The sequence below is a fragment of the Elephantulus edwardii genome, unplaced genomic scaffold, assembly GCF_000299155.1.
Source record: "Elephantulus edwardii isolate Elephantulus edwardi_28Jun2011 unplaced genomic scaffold, EleEdw1.0 scaffold00078, whole genome shotgun sequence".
In the NCBI taxonomy this organism is placed as follows: Eukaryota; Metazoa; Chordata; class Mammalia; order Macroscelidea; family Macroscelididae; genus Elephantulus; species Elephantulus edwardii.
Window position 1 is genome coordinate 6030703 of NW_006399828.1, and position 21175 is coordinate 6051877.

At 35.7% G+C, this 21175-nt stretch overlaps 1 protein-coding gene and 1 pseudogene across 4 annotated transcripts in view; one reads left to right on the plus strand and one right to left on the minus strand.

Moving 5' to 3' along the window:
- Window positions 1-20357, minus strand: part of ATP2B1 (ATPase, Ca++ transporting, plasma membrane 1) — a 73381-nt gene extending 53024 nt beyond the window's left edge. For all 4 annotated transcript variants that reach the window (XM_006889503.1, XM_006889506.1, XM_006889504.1 and 1 more), the window contains exons 1-4: window positions 19937-20357; window positions 11670-11867; window positions 3787-4041; window positions 3578-3703 (exon numbers count right to left, since the gene is read on the minus strand). In XM_006889503.1, coding sequence (XP_006889565.1) covers window positions 3578-3703; window positions 3787-4041; window positions 11670-11867; window positions 19937-20144 — 787 coding nt within the window. In that variant the 5' untranslated portion in view covers window positions 20145-20357. The remainder of the gene's footprint in view (window positions 1-3577; window positions 3704-3786; window positions 4042-11669; window positions 11868-19936) is intronic.
- LOC102870403 lies at window positions 9328-9884 on the plus strand (annotated as a pseudogene).
- Window positions 20358-21175: the final 818 nt, after the last annotated feature.

A 21175-nucleotide genomic window follows, 5' to 3' on the forward strand; every position in this document is an offset into this window, starting at 1 on the left:
ATTAATCTGATTTACAAATGAAAAGACTGAAGGCAAGGATGAATATTCAGAAATCCTGCTGTGTGTAATGAAAGAGGAAGAAATGGCATGAATTCACTGACTCCAGTAACCTGAAAAACCTTGGGAAAGTAGTGAAATATAAGTTCTCCATATCAGGGCATGTATCACTGCATTACAGCTATTTATTTTTTTTATATTTTTAAGCCCTTCATAAAAAATTACTTAAAACACTAAGCCTTGAATATTTCACTGATTATGAACTCCTTTGCTAAATGATAAATGAATTTTTTTTGCTAAATGATAAAGAAATTTAATGAAGTAACAAAAAAATGAAATTAAGGATGATGAAACATTTAATATTTGGAAAGCTCAACCTTTTATATTTCTTTCAACAATTCTGATTTTCTGTAGTCTCAATTTTTTTTGTCTTATTTTTACCTGTGGTAAGGAAGTTAATGTGCTCAGGAAAAAGAAAATCTTGTTGTGCTCATATCCCCATCACTAACTTAAAAACTGCTTTTAAAAATCTACATTTAAGAAGCCAGGAACAGCAGTGAGAGATGGCATCATAAGAGTAAATTTAAAAATAAAAGCAATTCATGTTTTTCAATACATTTTTGGAACAGGGAAATAAATGTAGAAAAATTTTCCCACCAATAATGTGGTAAGGGACTCAATAAAGTTATTTCAGTCTTTACTTAAATATGGAAAATTTACAGAAATCTGAATGTGCATGCACTTACAAACAATCTCTGCTAAAACAGAAATGGATCCAAGTTCTGTTAAAGGAGTTCAGGCTGAAGAACTAAAGACTAGGTAAATAAGTTAAATGCACATAAAAGGTCCATGGAGTTGAAACACCCCAAATTGAGCATAAATTTTCTAAATGAAAATAGTATTTTGAAGGTATACAAACACCAAGATCTCTTAAAATGAATATCAGAACATTTATAGAATAGTAATGTTTATATATTACTATGCTCACATGTACAAATACACAGTATGATTTTTCATAATGTGGATGTTCTATAATACACTATTTCAACACACATTTATGTGTTTTTAAAGATGGTAATTGTTGTTATGTACCGTCAAGTTAGAAATGACCCAAAGCTAACCTTCCAGTGGGTTCTCAGAGGCAATGAAACACATGGGAGGAGGCTACCCATCTTTCTTCTGTGTAACAAATGGTAGATTTGCCACCACATGCCTTTGGGCTAGCAGTGCAGATCCTCACCAGGAGTCCACTAGAGCTCAGAAAGGCCATGGTTAAATTTGTGCTTCCCAAGTTGTATTCTAACTTAATTTACTTCTATGAAGATAGCACAGGTTTTACTTTGATGAAATAATGTTTAACTAATTAAAACCGTGATCACAGAGAAGGACTTGAAGAATTATAGCTGCAAAAGGTATCAAAAAGTTGTACTAGCAATCTCTGATAATGTACAAAACGTTGACATTAGACCAACATAGATTCCCTTAAATGAGTATAAATTCAATTTAACAAATAGTTTATACGGAAAATATTGTAAATACTAGAGTAGGATCATGAAACCAAATGTTAAAGAACAGTTAGTTCTTTATGTTAAAGACACTTTTAGAGTCATGTTTGATACTCTGGTTTCCTCTCATTTAAGATTTTAGAAGGCAATTTATAATTTAGACCTGACTGGGTCTTCATTTAATTTTTAATTAACCTTACCATAAATTATCATTACGTTGTTATAAGTTTCCCAAATATACATCCATCTCTTTCCCTCAAACAGGACCTTATTTATTATAAATGCTCCCCTTCTTCATTCTCAGAACATGGTTTAACCACTATAAAATTCAGTCCTGACTAGCAAAAGTAGGCGTTACTCTTCAACCTACTCAAATAATCTTAGATAAACATTTTGTCTCAGACTTATTGCTCAGAAAGATTGTGAGTCAGATTAGGTAAATTTTAAGAATTTTAAAAATCTGTCCTCTGCAGACTGTCATATTGTTGTTGTTATGTGCCGTCGAGTCGCTTGTGACTTACAGCAACCCTATGTACAACAGCCCTAAACTCTGCTCTGTCCTGTGCCAATCGTACTGCCTCTGACACACCCATCCCGATAACCCCAGTCACTGAATCAATCCACCTCATAGAGGGCCTTCCCTTCCTGCGCGGTCCCCCTCCACCCTACCAAGCATGATGTACAAGGACCAGTCCCTCCTTAATATGTCCAAAGTATGTTAAGACGGAGCCTCAGAATCCTTGCCTCCAAGGAACTGCCCGGTTTGACCCTTTCCAGGATGAATCTGTTTATATTCCTAGCAGTCCATGGTACCCTCAATACTGTTCTCCTGCACCACAGCTCAAAGGCATCATATAGAACTTATTAATTTGCTTTAAATAGGTATTCTTAATTTTATACCTAAAGCAGCCTTATGAACAAGTGTGATACAGAAAATGGAACAATTTATTAGGTACCATTAAGTTTACATTTTAGTTTTATCATTACATTAACTCACTGTTTGACTTTTAAATCTCTTGATTTCATAGCCTCAAGTCTCAAATTTGGAAAACGAAGTTCTGGATTTATAGACAGTATAATGTTGCTACAACTGACTGAAAAAATTTCTTGTAAACAGATATACAGAAGATGTTTAAAAGAGCTATGTGATTAGGTATTTCTGTCATGACAGGAGTCTAGAGCCATGGCTACATGGTGGAGTGGACCTGGGGGAGGGTTTGTAAAATAATGAAAGAAACTTTTGTTTTACTTTTCCAAGAGGGTAATGTCTGGTGGGGGGGAACCTTGGGAGGGGACAAATCTACAACAATGAATGAATGGAAATCCAAAGCCTCTGTAAATTTTCACTGAAATTAATAACAAATTTAAATTAAAAAACAAAAGAATTAAGTTAGAGTAAGGATGGCAATGGAACCACCTTACCTCTGTAACTTGATTTGTACCACTATTAGAACCTCTACTCGGAATATTATTGTTTTTCAAATTTTTGACTCATGCACTTTTAACTTGTTAAATTTGTATCTTCTAGGCTGCAACAATCCCATGATACATCTTCAAGGATATGAACATGTATGGCTAAGCACAATTGATAACAGTGCATCTAAATTCCAAAAATCAATCTCCATAATAGCCTGTGTGTTTCCTACTGCCAAAGGGGCCCTTTAGAGTAGTGAGAGAAGACCTTCACCCTGAAACCCACAGTGTCCCTTTTTCAGCAGGAAGTAGCTAAGAGAATACGCCATTCCCTTTTCCTTATGAATCAGGGTGAAGTCTCTCTCAGGGAGGAGTGACAGGGAAAGGCAAGGGACACACTGACAAAGGAGATTAATCAGAACTGGCTTTGACAAGCACTGTGGCAATTAGACAAGAACAACTGGGGATGAGGGTGGAGAAAACAGTGCAACAATGAATGAATGAAAACCCAAAATCTCTGTAAATGTTCATTAAAACTAATAAAATCTAAAAAAAAAAATACAAAATGGCCTCACAGTAAAGGAGATTAGGGAAAACATATTAGCTGAAAATAGATAAATTTAGAGGCAAAAATAGTTCAATTATATAAAAGAAATTCATACCTGATAAAAGTAAGGGATCTTTATCTAATGACTTCCTAACGTGATCTGATTCACCAGTCAATGAACTTTCATCTATTTTAAGATCATTGCCTTGAATAAGTATACCATCCGCTGGAAGAAGATCACCTAAAACAAAAAGCAATGATGTGCCAAAGTATAACAAACAAAGTTTGCCTGTAGTGCTAGCTACACAGTTCTATTTTACTTACCATATTTCACTTGAGCAATATCCCCAACAGTAATGTCAGCTACAGGTATCTGAATGACCTGACCACCCCTGATGACAGTGAACTTCTGTTCTTGTTCAATTCGACTCTGTAAACCTCTAAACTGTTTTTCCTTACTCCAGTCATTGAAAGCTGTTACTAATACCACACACACTACTGACAATAGGATCGCAGCTCCTTCAATCCAACCAGTTTCACCTTCACCTTCTTCTTCCCCAACAGAAACGTCTCCACAAACTATATGGAAGGAAAGAAAGATGTTTATCAAAACACATTTGGAATTAACGACTGCACTCATGTAATAAATACAAACTATACATATTTTATTTGTTAATGATACTATTTACTTAATTTTGCAGAACGGTTTTTCCCCAAAGTAAAAAAGAAGCAGGATGACTAAGAGTACATGCTATCCCCACTTCAAATACTGTAATTACTTTCAAAGGCTGAAGAAACAAAATGCATTGCTGTGTATATGAAGCAGTGGCTAACATTTTAGGTATATCCAGGAGAAATTAGTAAGTCTAGGTTGGGGTAGAAGTATGGGTGGTCTTTTTTTTCCTCAAACTGAAAATAAAGGTAAAATATTATCTTCTAAATGAAACAATTCAGTGGGTTTTGATCTAATTTGTTAAAATGATTAAAATGCAATATACTGTGCAAGAACAAAAGACTGACAACAGACATGAAATCTACCATTTAAATTACAACAATAACAAAACAACACCAGCATTTTATTTCTTAGTTCTACTTGGTACTATAGAAGTACAGCAAAATGATCTTGAAATAGATCATGGTAAAGTATTTCTAGAAATTGGGATAACTCTCACTGATGACCATAAAAGAAAAAAAGATTCTCAAAGAAAAAAAGGATTGTAGTTTGCCAATAGTATTTTAAAATGTTTTTAGTAAGACCAAGCTTATCTACAATATGAACAACCTATCTTACTAAGATAGTTATCCCTTAAAGACATACTACGAGAGACAATCTATTTAGTCTTTCTTTTTCACAAGACTTTTTAACATTTTTTTAACCCAAACTTGAGTCCTCCAATGTGTGCAAAATTGTGAAGAGTAGTCTCAAAGCAATGTCCAGTAAACCTTGAGAGATGTCCAAAGTCAAACCCATTTGCAGAATACTAAAACATTAATGTACAGTCAGATTTTCCAAATAAGGCATTTTAAATAAAACAAAAATACTACTCTTCTTGTTCATGTGTCTAGAAATAGTAGGGTTTGGGGTTTTTTTTCCTTCTTCAGTAAAATGGTACATATATACCATATAGTAGGTTTATTAAGGAGTCCTGGTGGTATCATGGTTAAGTACTTGTTAGCAATGTAAAAGGAAGACCTGGCAATCTGCTATCATAAAAACATAGGTCTTTATTTCATAAAGACTACAGCCCAGAAAACCCAATCTGGAGTAGATCTACTCTGTTGCACAGGGTACTCATGAGGTAGAATCATCTCAATGACAAAGAAAAATGGGTTATTTTTTAAATGCATTGACAATAATTTAAAAATTTATTAGTTTTAATTTCAGACACATAAATAGGCAAGACAGAATTCCATAACAAGTTCTCTGGAGACCTCAATAACTAAAAAATTCACAGGAATACCCTATAAGAACTGAGACACAAATTGAGATTTGTACACCAATGTTCACAGTAGCATTATTCACCATTGCAAGAGCATGGAAATAGCCCAAATGTCCAACCACAAACGAATGGATTGAGAAATTATGGTACATTCACACACTGGAATACTATGCAGCATGCAGGAGCAATAACTTTGTAAATTATTACCTAATTTGGGAGGGACTGGAGAGCATTACGCTGAGTGAATTCAGTCCCACAAGGATAAATCTTGTATAGACCATTATTGTAGAAGGAGCATAAGGATCCAGAAGGGGTGGGAGAGGGCGGAAGCAGTGGGATGTGGATGTACAGGGAGAAGAGGGGATCAACCATTGAGATGTACAATTTGGTGGGTGAGGGTGAGGGAAACGGAAAGAATTTCTTTGAATTTGTATTGGAATTTTTAAAATAAACTAGTGAAAAAAAGAGATAAAGAAAAAAAGTATTTGCTATGAATAAATCACTGAATGCACACAAAAACAAAATAAAAAATTCACAAGGGCCCTAAGACCAGAAAGTACCAGACTTCTATATAATTTATTTATGGTGAGGATTATACTACATACTTTCAATGACAGCTAGTGCTAAATTTTATGGACTGAAATTTCTATGACTTTAGATTCGGAAGTAATGGATTTTCTTTTAGTAAATTATTCCTTACTAGTGTTAAAACATAACGTAAAAACATTATTATATATTATATTGCATGATTATTTTATTATAACATTATATATAACACATATGTAAGATACATTATAACATATGAAATAATTATTATAGATTGAACTGTATCCCTTCACACACACACACACACACACACACACACACACAAATATTAGTATTGTGGATCAGTCAAGGTTTCATTTTGCTGTGTCCCCACAAGTTGCAGTCAACTCTAATAACTAAACAGTATCATCTGTGGTTATAATCCCACTAAAATGAGTTTTGTTTTAGTACTAAGTTTAGCATATTGTATATCTTAAATCAGTCTCTTTTGATATAGAAAAGAGATTTAAAAAAATTTTTTTACATTGTGCAATAATTTCTTCTTTTTTTTTGTCAAATATGTTCACACTCCTTATTAAATTTTTTTAATCCTTGATAGGCTAATTTTTCATATGAATCCAAGAGTCACTCACTGGGACACACACGGACACACACTCTTCCCTTCCCCCCAACAATTTAACAAAACATGGGTGAGGATTTTGGCAGTCAGAAAATATGTGTAACAAGCACATTAATTGTGTGAAAATGCAGTAAGTGAGCAGAGAGGGGATAGACAGTGTCATGCCAAATGTAGATCTCTAAGAAATTATGGAATAGAAGATCAAAAAGAGATAAGGACCTTCTCTCAAGCCTGAAGAGAAAAAGCCTTCCCCGTGAGATGGCACTCATGATAAAGAACTACACTGCTATCTAAAAGGTAAGGGGTAAAAATCCACTAGCTGTTCCAAGGGAGAAAGATGGGCAATCTCTTCCAGGGCAATTAAACCATCTCTGAAAACTTGGGAGGGTCAGCAAAGAGTCAAAAAGAGTTCTGACTCAATGTTACTCAACAACCATAACAAACTGTGGCAAGGAGCCCTGGTGGCATAGTGCTGTGATTCTAAAGGCTGGCAGTTGTAGTCCACCAACTGCTCTGTGAGAGAACAATGAGGCAGTCCGCTCCAGTTAAGAGAGCTCCTGTTGCCCCTCTCATTATCACTGAGGTGGAATGAGATCATAAGGGGCCCTCCACTGTAAATGAATTGTATGGAGGGAGACTGTCCCTCTTGATTCTGTAGAACCGCTGGTGGACTCAAACTGTGGAAGAGGCATAGCCTTTGGGCTAGCAGTGCAATGCCCTACAGACTATGCCATCACCCTAATGGCTGCCAAGAGTTTCCCACATCTCAAAAACAGAGAAGCCAATTGCAGACATCTGTCCTCAGAATGAGGTAGCTCAGTTCTCCGGTTCTTGCCTGAGCCTTGGGACTCATACCCTTCCACTGCTGGAGCAGAAATTTCCAGACATCAGGGATCCCCCACTCAATGAGTATAATCTCTGCCTCTTTGCAGGATCCTCCCATTGTCTTATGCATGTATCCACTTAGGATGCCCTCTTTCAGCCCAAGGAGTTCCTTCTTCTCCTTGCCAATCTCCCCCGCAAAGGGTGTCAACAACAGTTGCCTTTCCTTCCTTCTTCCTGCCATCCACATCCATCCCCATCTTCTAGGAAGGCTCCTCCCATCAGTGCCAATAGTCTTTAAATCCAAAAGACCTTGTCTTGATCACTTTTCCCACATCTGGGAACAGCTGAAAACAAACGGAATGGTCGTGGGTTTGGTTTGATGAAAAATCTGGGAAAAGACATTTCTGTTCATCAAAGTATTTTAGTTAGAGCTGTATTAGACACATACACTAAGACATATACTAGTAAGTGTTGTTTTTTTTTTTAAAAAAGAAATCCCACTGTATCACTTTTCAACATACAAGAAAAGTAATTTTACCAACAGTTTCCAGTGGGTTTTAACAGATCAAAATAAAATTTAAAAATCATAATTGTAGCATGGTAAATATTAGAGATTCATTGACTTTTTTTTTAGCACCTAACAGTCATTTAAAAAAAAATATATATATATACAGGGTATAGTGGAAAATGCAGTCATACCTCATCGCTTTAATTTTATAAACAGAAGTGGCTCAAAATCTTTAGTGAAATACATAATGCCTACATTTCATCTCTAACATCAATATAGAAGTGATTAAACTTTGATAAGAACATTTTACCTATTACAGGGAGTTTACTGTTTATGTAAATAAACACAAAAAAATCAGATTGAAAATTCATTATTAAAGACAACTACTGACTCTTGACAAAGAAATGTTTTTCAATGAAAAGCAAACATTATATAAACTATTAGTAAACTGTGGTACTTGTTGTTGTTAAGTGTTGTTGAGTCATAGGTGACTCATAGTGACCCTATGAACGAAAGTACTCAAGAGTAGCGAGAGTGACTTTCATCCTTTCTCCAGGTTCATAGGGTTTCCGGAGGCAAGCTATTTATGGAAGTGGATGCCACTCCTGCTTCCAAACTGTGGTACTTAAGTGCATGTAATTTGGAAGCATGTAATTCAAGGCGAAATACTATTTTTTTTGGTGGCCTAGTGGTAAGAAACTGATGCTAGCCTGATGCACATGTTTCAAATCCCTATCTGCTCTGTAGGAGAAAGATGGGCAATCTCCTCCTGTGAGATTTACTGTCTCTCAAACCCACCGGAGGGTCAGCTATGGGTCAGTTTTGACTTGACAGCACCTAACAACAGCAAAAACTTCTCCTTTTAGAGACCAAAAATGAATGTGCTAAGAAAATAAAGTTCTTAGTAGAGAATCCTCTTTTGGTAGAATATATCTTGTAATGGCCATTATTTTATCTATTCTTGATTTCTGCACGCAAAAATGTAGAGATGGTTTGAACTGTTATAGTTACCCATCTCTTCTTTCTTAAATCATTTAAGTCATCCATCCCAATTTGGTAAAGTAGAGTGACTTATTAAATGTGACTCCTGTAGCTATTGTCTTTGTTACTGTCACAGTATGGCTAGACTACTGTCATATACTGTCAAGTCAAAATAAACTCAGAGTTGACCTTCCAGGTGGTTTTCAAGGCTCTAAAGTGCACAAAGATTATCCATCGGTCATTCTACAATGGAGTAGCTGGTGGACTTGAACCACATCATTTATAATCCATAAAATTTGTGGAGGACAGCTGTCTGGCCAATGAAGTGGAAGTTGTTCCCATGAACATGGAAACTAATGAACAATATCATTAATATCACATGCAAGAAAATACTGCTGAAAATCATTTAAAACTGACAGCAACAAGGAGCCATCACAGTTGGGACCATGTTGCAGCCGAACATCTTGTTCACTGGTACACCAGGGACTGGAAAAACCACACTAGACAAAGAGCTTGCCTCAAGATCAGGACTGAAATACATCAATGTGGGTGATTTAGCTAAAGAATGGCAGTTATATAATGGCTATGATGAAGAATATGACTGTCCCATTTTTAGATGAAGACAGAGTAGTAGATGACTTAGAAAACCAAATGAAAAAAGGTTGTGTTACTATTGGCTACCATGGTTGTGATTTCCTTCCTGAACGCTGGTTTCATATAGTTCTTGTGCTGAGAACAGATAGCCATATATTATAAAAATGACTTGAAACAAGGGATTATAATAGAAACTTCAAGATAATATTCAGTGTGAAATTTTCCAGATTCTTTATGAAGAAGCCATGGCATCCTACAAGAAACAGTACACCAGCTGGCTACCAATAAACCAGAAGATCTAGAGGATAATGTAAATCAGATCTTGAAATGTATTGAACAGTGGCAGAAAGTCAGTGCTTTACTGACCACAACCGCCATGCTTACTGATAGCTCTCTGCCCACATCATAGAATTACACAGAACTGGCCATCCATGGGATGTTCAGTGCTCTCCCCCAACGCCACAGTTAAAAGGCATCAATTCTTTTGCTATCATCCTTATTCACCGTCCAGCTCTCAAATGCATAATATACGTTATAGTATATTCAATATTCTTCATCAACATCACAATTTGAAGACATCAATTCTTCTCACTGTTCAACTTTCATTCTGTAGCTAATCTAACATAGTGACCAAAATCAAGCTAGATTTTCTACCTGTTACAGAACATGCTTGCAAAATATATGAAATTAAAGTAAGATAGAATGGGTAAGAGGAAATGAGAAGAAAAAAAAGGCATAGAAAGCTAAGAAGGAAAAACACATTTTTAGATACAAATTAAAGCAGATCTACCATCCTATAATGTATTTCTAGGTTGGCAGGAATATTTTGTAGTAGAGACAATTCTAAAATGGTAAATACTCAATGATGCATAAAGCATATATCTTAGTATCATGAAAGTAATGAATTTGGAAAGATACCAGAATTTTGCTTTAATATTTTTTTCTCCTCATATCCCAAATCATGAACTGTTGTTGTTGTTGTAATATGCTATCAAGTTGACTATGACACACAGGGACTCTATGCACACTAGCTCTGAAGCCTGCTCTAGCCTGAGCCCGTCTCTGACACACCTACCCTCAATACCCCAGTTACTGTGTCAATCCATCCCATTAGGGTCCTTCCTTTCCTGTGCTGTCCATCTACCCTTCCGAGCATGATGTCCCTTTCTTCATGATATCCTTCTCCAAGGACTGGTCCCTCTTGGCAAAGTGTGTAAGACAGAGCCTCAAAATCCTTGCCTCCAAGGAGTAGCTTAGTTTCACCCTCTCCAAGGCATATGTTAATAAGAACTGAAATTTTGGGTTTTTCAAAATTTTAAAAATCTTGATGGCACAGACCATTTATTATAAATACAATTTAGCTTTGTGCTAGACACATAGTTTTCATATATTGCTGTTGGTATGTGCCGTCAAGGTGATCTGACTCACAGTGACTACAGTACATGTGACAGAGTAGAAAGGCCCCACATAGTTTTCTAAGCTGCAATCTTAACAGGAGGAACTCTGGTGGTACAGTCGGTAGGGAGTTGTGCTGCAAATCCAAAGGTAACTGCTCTCCAGCTATTTATATTCAACAATTATTCTGAGGAAGAAAGACGGCTAATCTCCTCTTATGCAATTCACACTGCCAGAAAACCTATTGAGTCTGTTCAATACCAATGAGTTGGAGGTTTTTATTTAATCTTTACAGAAGCAGGCTGCTAGTTCTATTCTCCCTGGAGCAATAGAGACTGGCTATTTTACTCTGTTCCTCCCTATAAAATTCCTTTACCTTACCTTATGAGAAAATGATGAAGACTATCTGAAGTAGTTTTCTAAAGATAAGTATCTAAGCAATTTATCTAAAGCACTTGAGAATAGCTACTAAAACCAAAACTAAACCCACTGTCTTCAAAGTCGGTTTTGACTAAGAGTGACTGACCCCACAGGATGAGTAGAACTGTCCAAGAATGTCTAAGGCTGTACATTTATAAGAAATAGACTGCCTCAATTTTCTCCCAAAGAATGCCTGGAAGGTTTAAACCCTTAACCTGTCAATTAGCAACCGAGTACTTAACCAATGTGTCACCATGATTCCTTAAATCAGCACTAATGACATACTAAACAGTAAAAAAATGTTGGCCTGCTATCATTATTATGTGTTAAAGAAATTAATGAAACAAAGCTCACATCACAGGTAAAAATAATTACTTACCTGCATTATTCCCTTCTGGAGGCTGATAAAAAGAAAGGCCCAGTGATACTATGGCTGCAATTTCTAATATAATTAAAGTAACATCTTGTAATGCTTCCCATACTAACTGAAGAAAAGTTTTTGGCTTTTTAGGAGGTATAAAATTCTTTCCAAACACGGCTTCTCTTCTTTCTATATCTGCAGGATTTCCACTTAAACCTTTAAAAAAAACAAACAAACAAAAACCAAAACAGTGAACAGTATCTACAAACAAAAATACTCACTTTAGTAAAAACAACTAAACACTCTTTAGGCCTTAACTGAGGAAACTTCAAGAATGGATTAAAAATTTTCTCTTTTAAAAAAAGTGAAAATTTTCAAAACTACTTCTTTTCTAATCCCACTATTTTATGTCACCATTTAAATATTAAAAACTGGAACTAAAGTTTGACAGTTTTAATATTCTAATTAAACATTTCTCTGACCTTTTCTTAAGACGTTTCTGGGACAAAAATGGGAATGTGTACACAGATTTCACTATTGTGCCTTGGTAATTTTAATTAATAAACGATCTATGATTTTCATTCTTATTTATTCAAGAATAAGAAAACATTATTTTATCCCAAGCTCTAGAACCCTCATTCCAGAAAACTTTGTTACACTTTCAATGATAAAAGATATTCAAGAGATAAAGCGTAGTATATTCAAGATAAGCTTTCCTTAGATTTTACTTTCAGGATGCAATTCCCCTTGAAGAAACAATTGTGATCTCTTGTTTGTACCAGTTATTCTAAGGGAATGTATACACTGTAGGCCATATATTTATTATAGTCTAGCGCGTGAAATTGGAAAGATGTGAGACAAGAGTTACAAGAAAATCAGATGAACATTAATATTACCCTTTCTTTACCCTATCAGATAAAACAGGGGGCTCTGGTGGCCTAGCACACAGTGAGTTGCACTATTAACTCAAAGGTTACATCTCTATGGCAGTTCAAATCCTCAACAAACAAGAAGAGGAAAAGATAGGCAATCTTCTCCTACTGACTTGCTGCTTCGGAAAGCCAATGGAGGGTGAGTTATGAGTCAGTTCTGACTCTAAAGCAATGAGTGAGTGAATGATTGGGTGAGCGTCTTCAACCTTTTGTTGGTCCTGATAAACCTATATATGTGTGTGTGTGTATAGTGTGTATATGTGTACATTAGTGTGCAGACTAGAAAACAGTAACAAATGGCAATTTTTCATTAATCTCTTTAAGAGGGTACACAGATATTAGAAAGTCAAGACTTTTAATCTACATTATTATACCTAATGCCAAAGTTAACTTGATTTTTGGCAAGAGTTTATTCTGAGAGAATCTCAATGGAGAAATAACAGGAAGCAGATAAATGGAAAGGTCTCATATTTCTGTATTTCAACTATTAAGCTCCATGCTGAGTCTGGCAGAGAACAGAATTTTTTAAAGAAACTACACTGCTAGAACAAGCAATGCTAAATGGTTAATGTAGATTTGAAGACTTGAAGGTATCAAAAAGTTTTAAAAGAATGTTTTCAACAGTAACCATAATGGGAGATCCATAATGGAAGTTCAGAAAAGTAATCAATGGAAAGCCTATACAGAACAGCGAAGGACTGTAATAATTGTGAATACAGAGAAAGACAGTATGAGAGCATAAACACAAAAATTATCATTTCGAATGTGTCCCCTGTATATTTACTATGTGGATTAATGCTACTAATCACACGTGGCTGCAACCCTTTCCCTTGGCCAATGGTATTAACTAGAGCAAAGGAGTATTACTAGAGGGAGATTTTCCACAAAATAATATTTATTCACTTGAAAAAAACTACACTTTGAGATGTTTTGAGATTACACCCTCCTGCCATACAGATTAAAGTTGCTTCTTTTTTGAGAATAAATAATGAATTGTTTTAGTCTGAGTTTAAAAATCTTATTATAAAGTATGAAATGCTGCCCTCTCTCCATGTATTATCAAATTGTTAATGAGATTTTACTGGTTTGAGAAGCCCAGAATCCAGAAATTGCTATTTACCAAATTTAACTGCCTACTTCTCAATGTTTAAGTAACATATAGTTTATTTTAATTTCAAAGTACTATGCCATTAATACCATCTGAGAAATTTGAAATTACTAGTTAACACTAGTTTGTCTTACACTTGATAGTGCCTATCAGAGATTACAGACACAACACTTAGATATTCCTAGAGAAAAAGATTAGGCAGCCTGCTTCTATAAATATAATAGCATTGGAAAATGCATGGGGCAGTTCTACTTTGTTCATGGCGTCATAATGAGATTAAATTAACTGGATGAAAAGGGTTAGTTTTAAATATCACCACTGAAACTACAAATTATTGTTGTTGTTAGGTGCCATCTTCTTGTTTATGACTCACCGTGACTTTATGAACAGCAGATCTGAACCCTGTCCTATCCTGTGCCATCTTTATCTTTATGAAATACTGGAGCCTACTTCAGCAATCACTAGGTGAGTCCATTTGGTTGAGGGTCTTCCTCTCTTTCACTAACCCTCTACTTTTCCAAGCATGATGTCAGCTTATAATGGTTACAACAGGGATCAAGATTTTTAATGCTGGAAAGTCACAGGGCTAAAGACAGTCTAAAAAAAATGTATCTTGAAGCAGCTCTGGGGAAGTGAAAAGAGCAATCCTTTCTAAACATAATTCTTCTAAACCATCACCATTACCTACACAAACCTAGGCTATATTACCAAGAACTTGGTTTCTATATCAGAAGTCTTAGGTTCCAGTACACGCACTGAAATCCTGTATAAGTCATACAGTGTCTTTGGGATTGAGAGTGGGGTCAGTCTAACTTTATAACTTTGAAGGACAAAGGAAAATGGTAGTCTACATAAATGACAAAAAGTAGGGGACTGTTATCAACATAAAAGAATCCATTTATATACTTTAAATACAATGATGTTAAGAGCTTTATATGAATAATCGGTTGACCAGTAGATAGTAACTAAACATTTACTACTTTTGGGGATTGTTCTATGTCCTGAGGAGTCAAATGTGAAGACCTAAGTTCTACGTTAATGCTTATATTAAACTGGAGAAAGAGCAACAAAACAATGAAAATATTTATAGGAACTAGGTTTGTGTCTACCAGCTGCTCTGCAACAGAGCTGAGCAATTTCCACTCATATAATTTAGAGCCTCTGAAATGAGGGTCTAATATAGAGGGTCTGATATGAGTTGGTTCTGACTCAACCACACTTAACAATAATTAAGTGTAACGGAAAAGATAAACGAATATAAAGGTAGCGTTCCAGTAGACTGTGTTAGCCTTTCAGAGAAGGTAGGACTCTACTTACATAATCACCGGGTGAGGAACCAGTCATGACAAGACCTCAGAGCAAAGCATTCCCCATGAAAACAAAAGCAAAGACAAATGACCTATGACCAAAGTAAGGTTGGAAGTTTCATGGGTAAGAAATACATTCCTCTATGGTTAGAGTTTATTAACTAAGGGGGGAAAGAAGAGAGGTTAAAAATAGGAAAATCAGTCAGAGGCAAGATCATGGATGAGATGGAGAAAGATTTAGGCACTCAGTCCAGTCAATGGAAACCACTAGAAGGTTTTAAATAAGGGATGTGATAATTAGTTAGTATTTTAGAAAGATTAATTTTTGTATGACAGATCAATGGAAGGGCATAGAAGCAGAACTGAAAGACCAGATGGGAAGCTGTAGTTTTAGAAACAGCAGCACCAAAAAAGTGATTGGATCTGTGAGGTATTTTGGAAGGAAGAGCCAGAATTTACTGAAGGACTAAATGTAGGTGATGAGTAAGTCGTTGATTGTGCAAAATTCAATCCTTCTATCTCCAGCTTCATTTCAGTCACCAAGTCCATGTTTTCCAACTACTGATCCTTCTTCTCTGTTGTCAACTTTTGCATTCCAGTCACCCATTATTATTAATGCATCTTGATTGTCTGTTCAATCAATCTGACTGTAAAAGTTGGTAGAAGTCTTCTCTTTCCTTTTCTTTGGCTCTGGTTATTGGTGCATATATCTGAATGATAATGGTATTCACTGGACTTCCTTATATCATATGGATATTATCCTATCACTCACGATATTGTATTTCATGACATATCTAGAAATAACTTTTTTAACTATGAAGGCAACCCCATTTTTCCTCACCTTTTCATCTCCGGAGTAATAGATCATATGATCGTCTGACTCAAAACGTCCCTTATCAGTCCATCTAATCCCCACAATACCTAGTAAGTCAATATTTATGCATTCCATTTCTTCCTTAACAATATCTAATTTTCCTGCATAATGGTTCTTACATTCCCTGTTCCAATCATTGGTGTCTACTTAAAACTGTTCCTCTTCCTTTGTATTTCCATATTTGAAAGCTCTGCCTCAGTTGGCCTGTTAAGTCTATATGTGTTCTGTTGTACATAGGATTTTCAGAGGCCTGCTATTTTGGAAGTGGATGGCCAATCCTTCTTCCTAGTCTGTCTTACTCTGAATGCTCAGATTTAGAGAGGTCTCTGACAGACATTTTACAGCAAAAGCAGGTAAAAGGTATTTCCCCCAATTGTGGAGTTAACCATTAGTTTCAGTGTTGTCCCACTCTTGACAAAAGTGTCTTGACCCACTTATTTCCCTGCTCCACCATCCACCAGCATCCCTATCCACTCCCTTCAACACCTATCTCCCATTGTCCAGCCCTTGATCTGATTGCTTATATATCAAGCTTTATGGGCTTCTATGATTCCAAACACTTCAGCTGCTGACAATTTCTTATGCTGTGGAAAGTGTCTCCAGTTTAGTGATAATGTTTGTCAAATGAGGGTGTTGTGTCCTGTAGATCTGGTGTATAGACTGTTTTTCTGGCCAGAGGATTGCTATGAGTCGCAGATGACTTGACAGAACATAACAACAAAATAGACATTACATACACAGTAAAATCTCATATGCATTTTTAAAGACATGGGGGAAAAGGTCAGAATAATCAGTTTTTGTTTTGTATTTCTAATTATCTATTAAACACATGTACTCATATAGTAATCAGAAATAACTACTCTCACACCTAACTCATATATAATGAATTAATTGGTATAATCTGCACTCAAGGTACATGCATAAATGCTTTGGGACTAGAACCCCAAACTCTTCTCTAACACTCACTGCCAGGCATAAGACAACTGCCAGACGGACTCAGATCCAGAGGGGAAGGAAAACTATAAAAACTTTATCAGCAGTCATGGATTATAATCAAGACATATTTATCACATCATATACAACACATACAGGTATTTCAAAATATGCATTATTTATAAGTTAGAAAAAGAGAAAGTTTCTAGTGGAGGCTTTTTCATCAGAAACTTAACAGATAAAGGGAAAAAAAGGGTTCTGAACAAAGAAGCAAAATTAATGTACTCTTTAATTCTAAAAACATTAACTGTAAGGCAAAAAGTTTATGTGACAGGAGAGGAACAAGAGATTCAGCTATTTTAAACCAAAAACTGCACAGTTAAGTTCTACATCATAGAAGACAAACATGGCAGGCTGTTTCTGTAAAGTTTTAGTCTTGGAAAATGGATAGAATCTATTTTCTTCCATAAGGTCTCTATAAATTGGATCAAATCAATGGCTGTAGGTTTAGTTAAGGCATAAATAAGCCAGACAACTTTAACTCCCTCAGCATTTCTTAAGTTGCCTTGAGCTGCAATACTGAAAAGATAGAAAATGCAGAATGATCTTCTTTCAAAAGAAGATGGAAGGAAATACACAGCCTCTGTACCAAAACAAATTGATTGACACAGAACCATTTCAAGTAGCAGCATATGATCAGGAACCAATGGTAATAAAGGAAGACGTGCAGGCTGTTCTCAAGCAACTGACAAAAGCAAGACCCCAAAAATTGATGGTATTCCAACTGACATATTTCAAGAAAGAGATACATCCCTGAATGTATGTGCTTAGCAAGCAGCACTAAGAAATGTGGAGTACAGGTATCTGGCTAACTGACGGGAAGAGAGTCATTATTTATTCCCATTCACAAAAAAAAGGGGATCCAAAAAAATAAAATAAAACAAAAAAAGGGGATCCAATAGGCCGCAGAAATCATTGGACGGTATTTTTAATCACATTCAAGCAAAATCTTGCTGAGGGTATTCAAAAAGTACTAGAACAATAGTACATCAACAGAGGACTGACAAAAATATAAGCAGGGCTGATGGATCTTGGCTGAAGGCAGATTACCAAGAGGGTGTCTATTTGTGTTTTATCAAATGTCCAAGGCATCTGACTGTGTGGATCATAACAAATTGTAGCTAACATTAGAAAGAATGGGAATCCCAGAACAACTGATTGTGCCCATGCTAAACCTATATGTAGGCCAACAAGCTGTAGTCTGAACAGAGCAAAGTTATACTGCATCGTTCAAAATAGAAAAAGGAGTGAATCAGAGAAGTATTTTTTCTCCAAATCTTTTCAATCCAAATGTTGAACAGATCATTCAAGAGGCTGGTCTTTATGAAAAAGAATGTGGCATCAGGATTGGAGGAACTCATCAACAACCTTCATTATATAGAAGACACAACTTGGCTCACCAAAACTGCAGAAGATAAAGGACACCAGCCTTCAACAAAGATTGCATCTTAGTATCAATAAAGCAAAGATTCTATCTCAGTACCAAGAAAACAAAGATTCTCACCACCCAGCCATCGTAACAGAGGAGAAAAGACTGAAGTTGGTAATGATTTCATCTTACTCAGATCCATAATCAACACTCTTGGCACTAGTCAGGAAATCAAAAGATGAGCTGCATTAAGAAAATACGCAGTCAAGGACTTCTCCAGAATGCTAAAGAGCAATGATGTCAATCTAAAGCCCAAGGTGTGCCAGATCTAAGACATGGTCTTCTCAATGATTTTCTATGCATTTGAAAGCTGGACAGTGAATAAGCATGCAGAAGAATCAATGCCTTTGAATTGTGGTGCTGGAGAAGAGTACTGAACATTCCACAGACTGACAAGAGAACAAACTGGTCTGTCCTAGAGAGGGTGAAACCAAGCTACTCCTTGGAGGCAAGAATTTTGAAGCTCCGTGTCACATACTTTGGTCAGGTGGCCAGGTGGGACCAGTCCTTGGAGTAGATCATCATGCTTGCAAGGGTGGAAGGACAGCACAGGAGAGGAAGATCCTGAATGAGATGGATTGACACAGAAAATGAGGTGATAGGGGTATGTGTGTCAGAGACAGTGGGACTGGTTCAAGATAGGGTGAGATTCAGAACTACACATATAGGTGACTTAAGGCACTTAACAACAACAAAAAAGGTTAAAATAATTAACTAGTCATATTGAATTACATAAAACCCTTGATTTTTGGTATAGGTTGAAATTCTTTATTTTAGAAAGAACTATTTGCTGTTACTTCAAATCTTTATCACAAATAACAAGGCATCAGATGTTTCAAGGAAAAAATCCTTAGAAAAATAGCTCTGTAGCACTTCTTTTAAAATGATGTTGGAATATATTTAATGTTGATATTGGAAATTTTCCATTCTTACTAAGTGCTTGTCTTCATACCCATGTGTCTGTCCTCCTCCCTGCTCTGTAATCTGGGAATGAATTCCTTAAACTTTCTACCCTTCTTAAACCACCCCAAAACGTATATACAATGACGTTTTAATGAATTTTCCAAGCTTGATCCTTAACAAGAAACTCACTATGAATTAAGAATTATGAGAGCAAAGGCTGCTCTGAACTTAGGGAAATTCAGCATAATTGAAAGACTAATCAATTATTTTTCACCAAAGGAAACACTGATCAAAAACCAACTGTCACCTGAACTATTTCATCTAGCTTAGGGCCTCCTGTACTAATCACTGAAGTTTAGAAAAAGTCCATCAGCTAATATCAGCTTGGTTGCCTACTAGCTGGGACAATTATTTTAAGGCACCTGGCAAAATAAAAGATAATGATAATTAATTTTCTCTGAATCCCAGGAGCTACCAATAGCCTGGTTCTGTGCCTCTGTAGCAAAAATGGAGAGAGAATCATGTTATCATAAACAGGCAATTTGCAGCATTATTCCTTGATATAAAACTACTTTAACCGTAAGGTAAAATTATTTTAATCTGATAACTAATTTTTAATGTCTCTAAAATGATAGCATAACCATAAAAGAGCCCTAAATTATAAGTATGGGGTTTTTTATGAGTCACATAAACAACATTCTTTATACATATTACTAAAAATGAATACTGTAAAACTCACCTTCATTGGGAGATGTTTTCAACTTGGTGCAAATTCCATAGACATCCCCATAGCTTTCCTGTATTTTTCTTAATGCATCTGTGGACCTGAGCTCCATGAGCGCCCGCAGCTCCGCGAGCGTAATCCCAAAGTCTCCATCATGATTAGCATCCTTCAAAGAGTTTTTTATACCACCATATGAAACTGAGTTGTTTGCCATATCGCCCATTACAAGTATACTTATTTGGAGGAAAATGTTTCCCAAAAAGAATCTAATTTTCACTTGATATAGTTCCAAGATGAAAATCTTTTAAATATGAAAATCTTCCTTAAACCAAACATTCATTGTATCACTTTATAAAGCAGCATCAACAGCAACATTTCCCAGAGAAGTATCTTGACCTTTGGCCCATGACTAGTTTCTTCCTATCAATCATGAGATGCATCTGTTTAAAAAAAAAAAAAAAAAAAAGTAGTTAATAAAATTCACATGACAGTATTACATCTATAAGCATACTTTAAACTTTCATCATGCTTAAGTGCCTAGCCAAAGTAAAAATAAAACTAAACAAACTCATTGCCCTCAAGTTGGAACAGACTCACAGCTGACCCTTTAGTGGGTTTAGAGAGGTCATAAACTGTACACCACAGGAGACTGTCATCTTTCTCCCATGGAGCAACTGGCAGATTCAAACAGCCTGCCTTCAGGTTGGCAGTGCAACTCCTTTCCTGAGGCGGCCAGAGTTTTCCAAACCAAAGTACTTAATTACAAAGTATTTCATTAAATAAAATCTTTAATAATAAAGATATTTGTTTAATATTTCTCAAACCTTAAATTCAGGCTTCCAAATTTTGTTACATAAAAATCTCAAAGTACAACTTTGCAATGAAATACCATAAGACAATTGACCTTATGATTATTAAATGAAACATTTCACATACTTTTATATGGTTACCAGTTAACATTACTAGTCATCAATTATATCAACACATAATCAAAGTGTTATGCTAACTGATTTAAATTCATTCTCCCATTTAATCATCTTAATCCTATATGGCTTTATTTCCCTTTATTGAGAAGAGTTAAGACTTAAGAGAATTTGAAGTACTTGTGCATCATTATAAAAAAATGAAAAACCTTTTCTAAATTCTAATTTCATGTTCCTTTCCACAATCTATTCCTCTAAATATCTCATCTAAAAACAATTCTTAAGGGGCAAAAAAGAACAAACCCACTAATATCATCTTGTTAGAATTTCC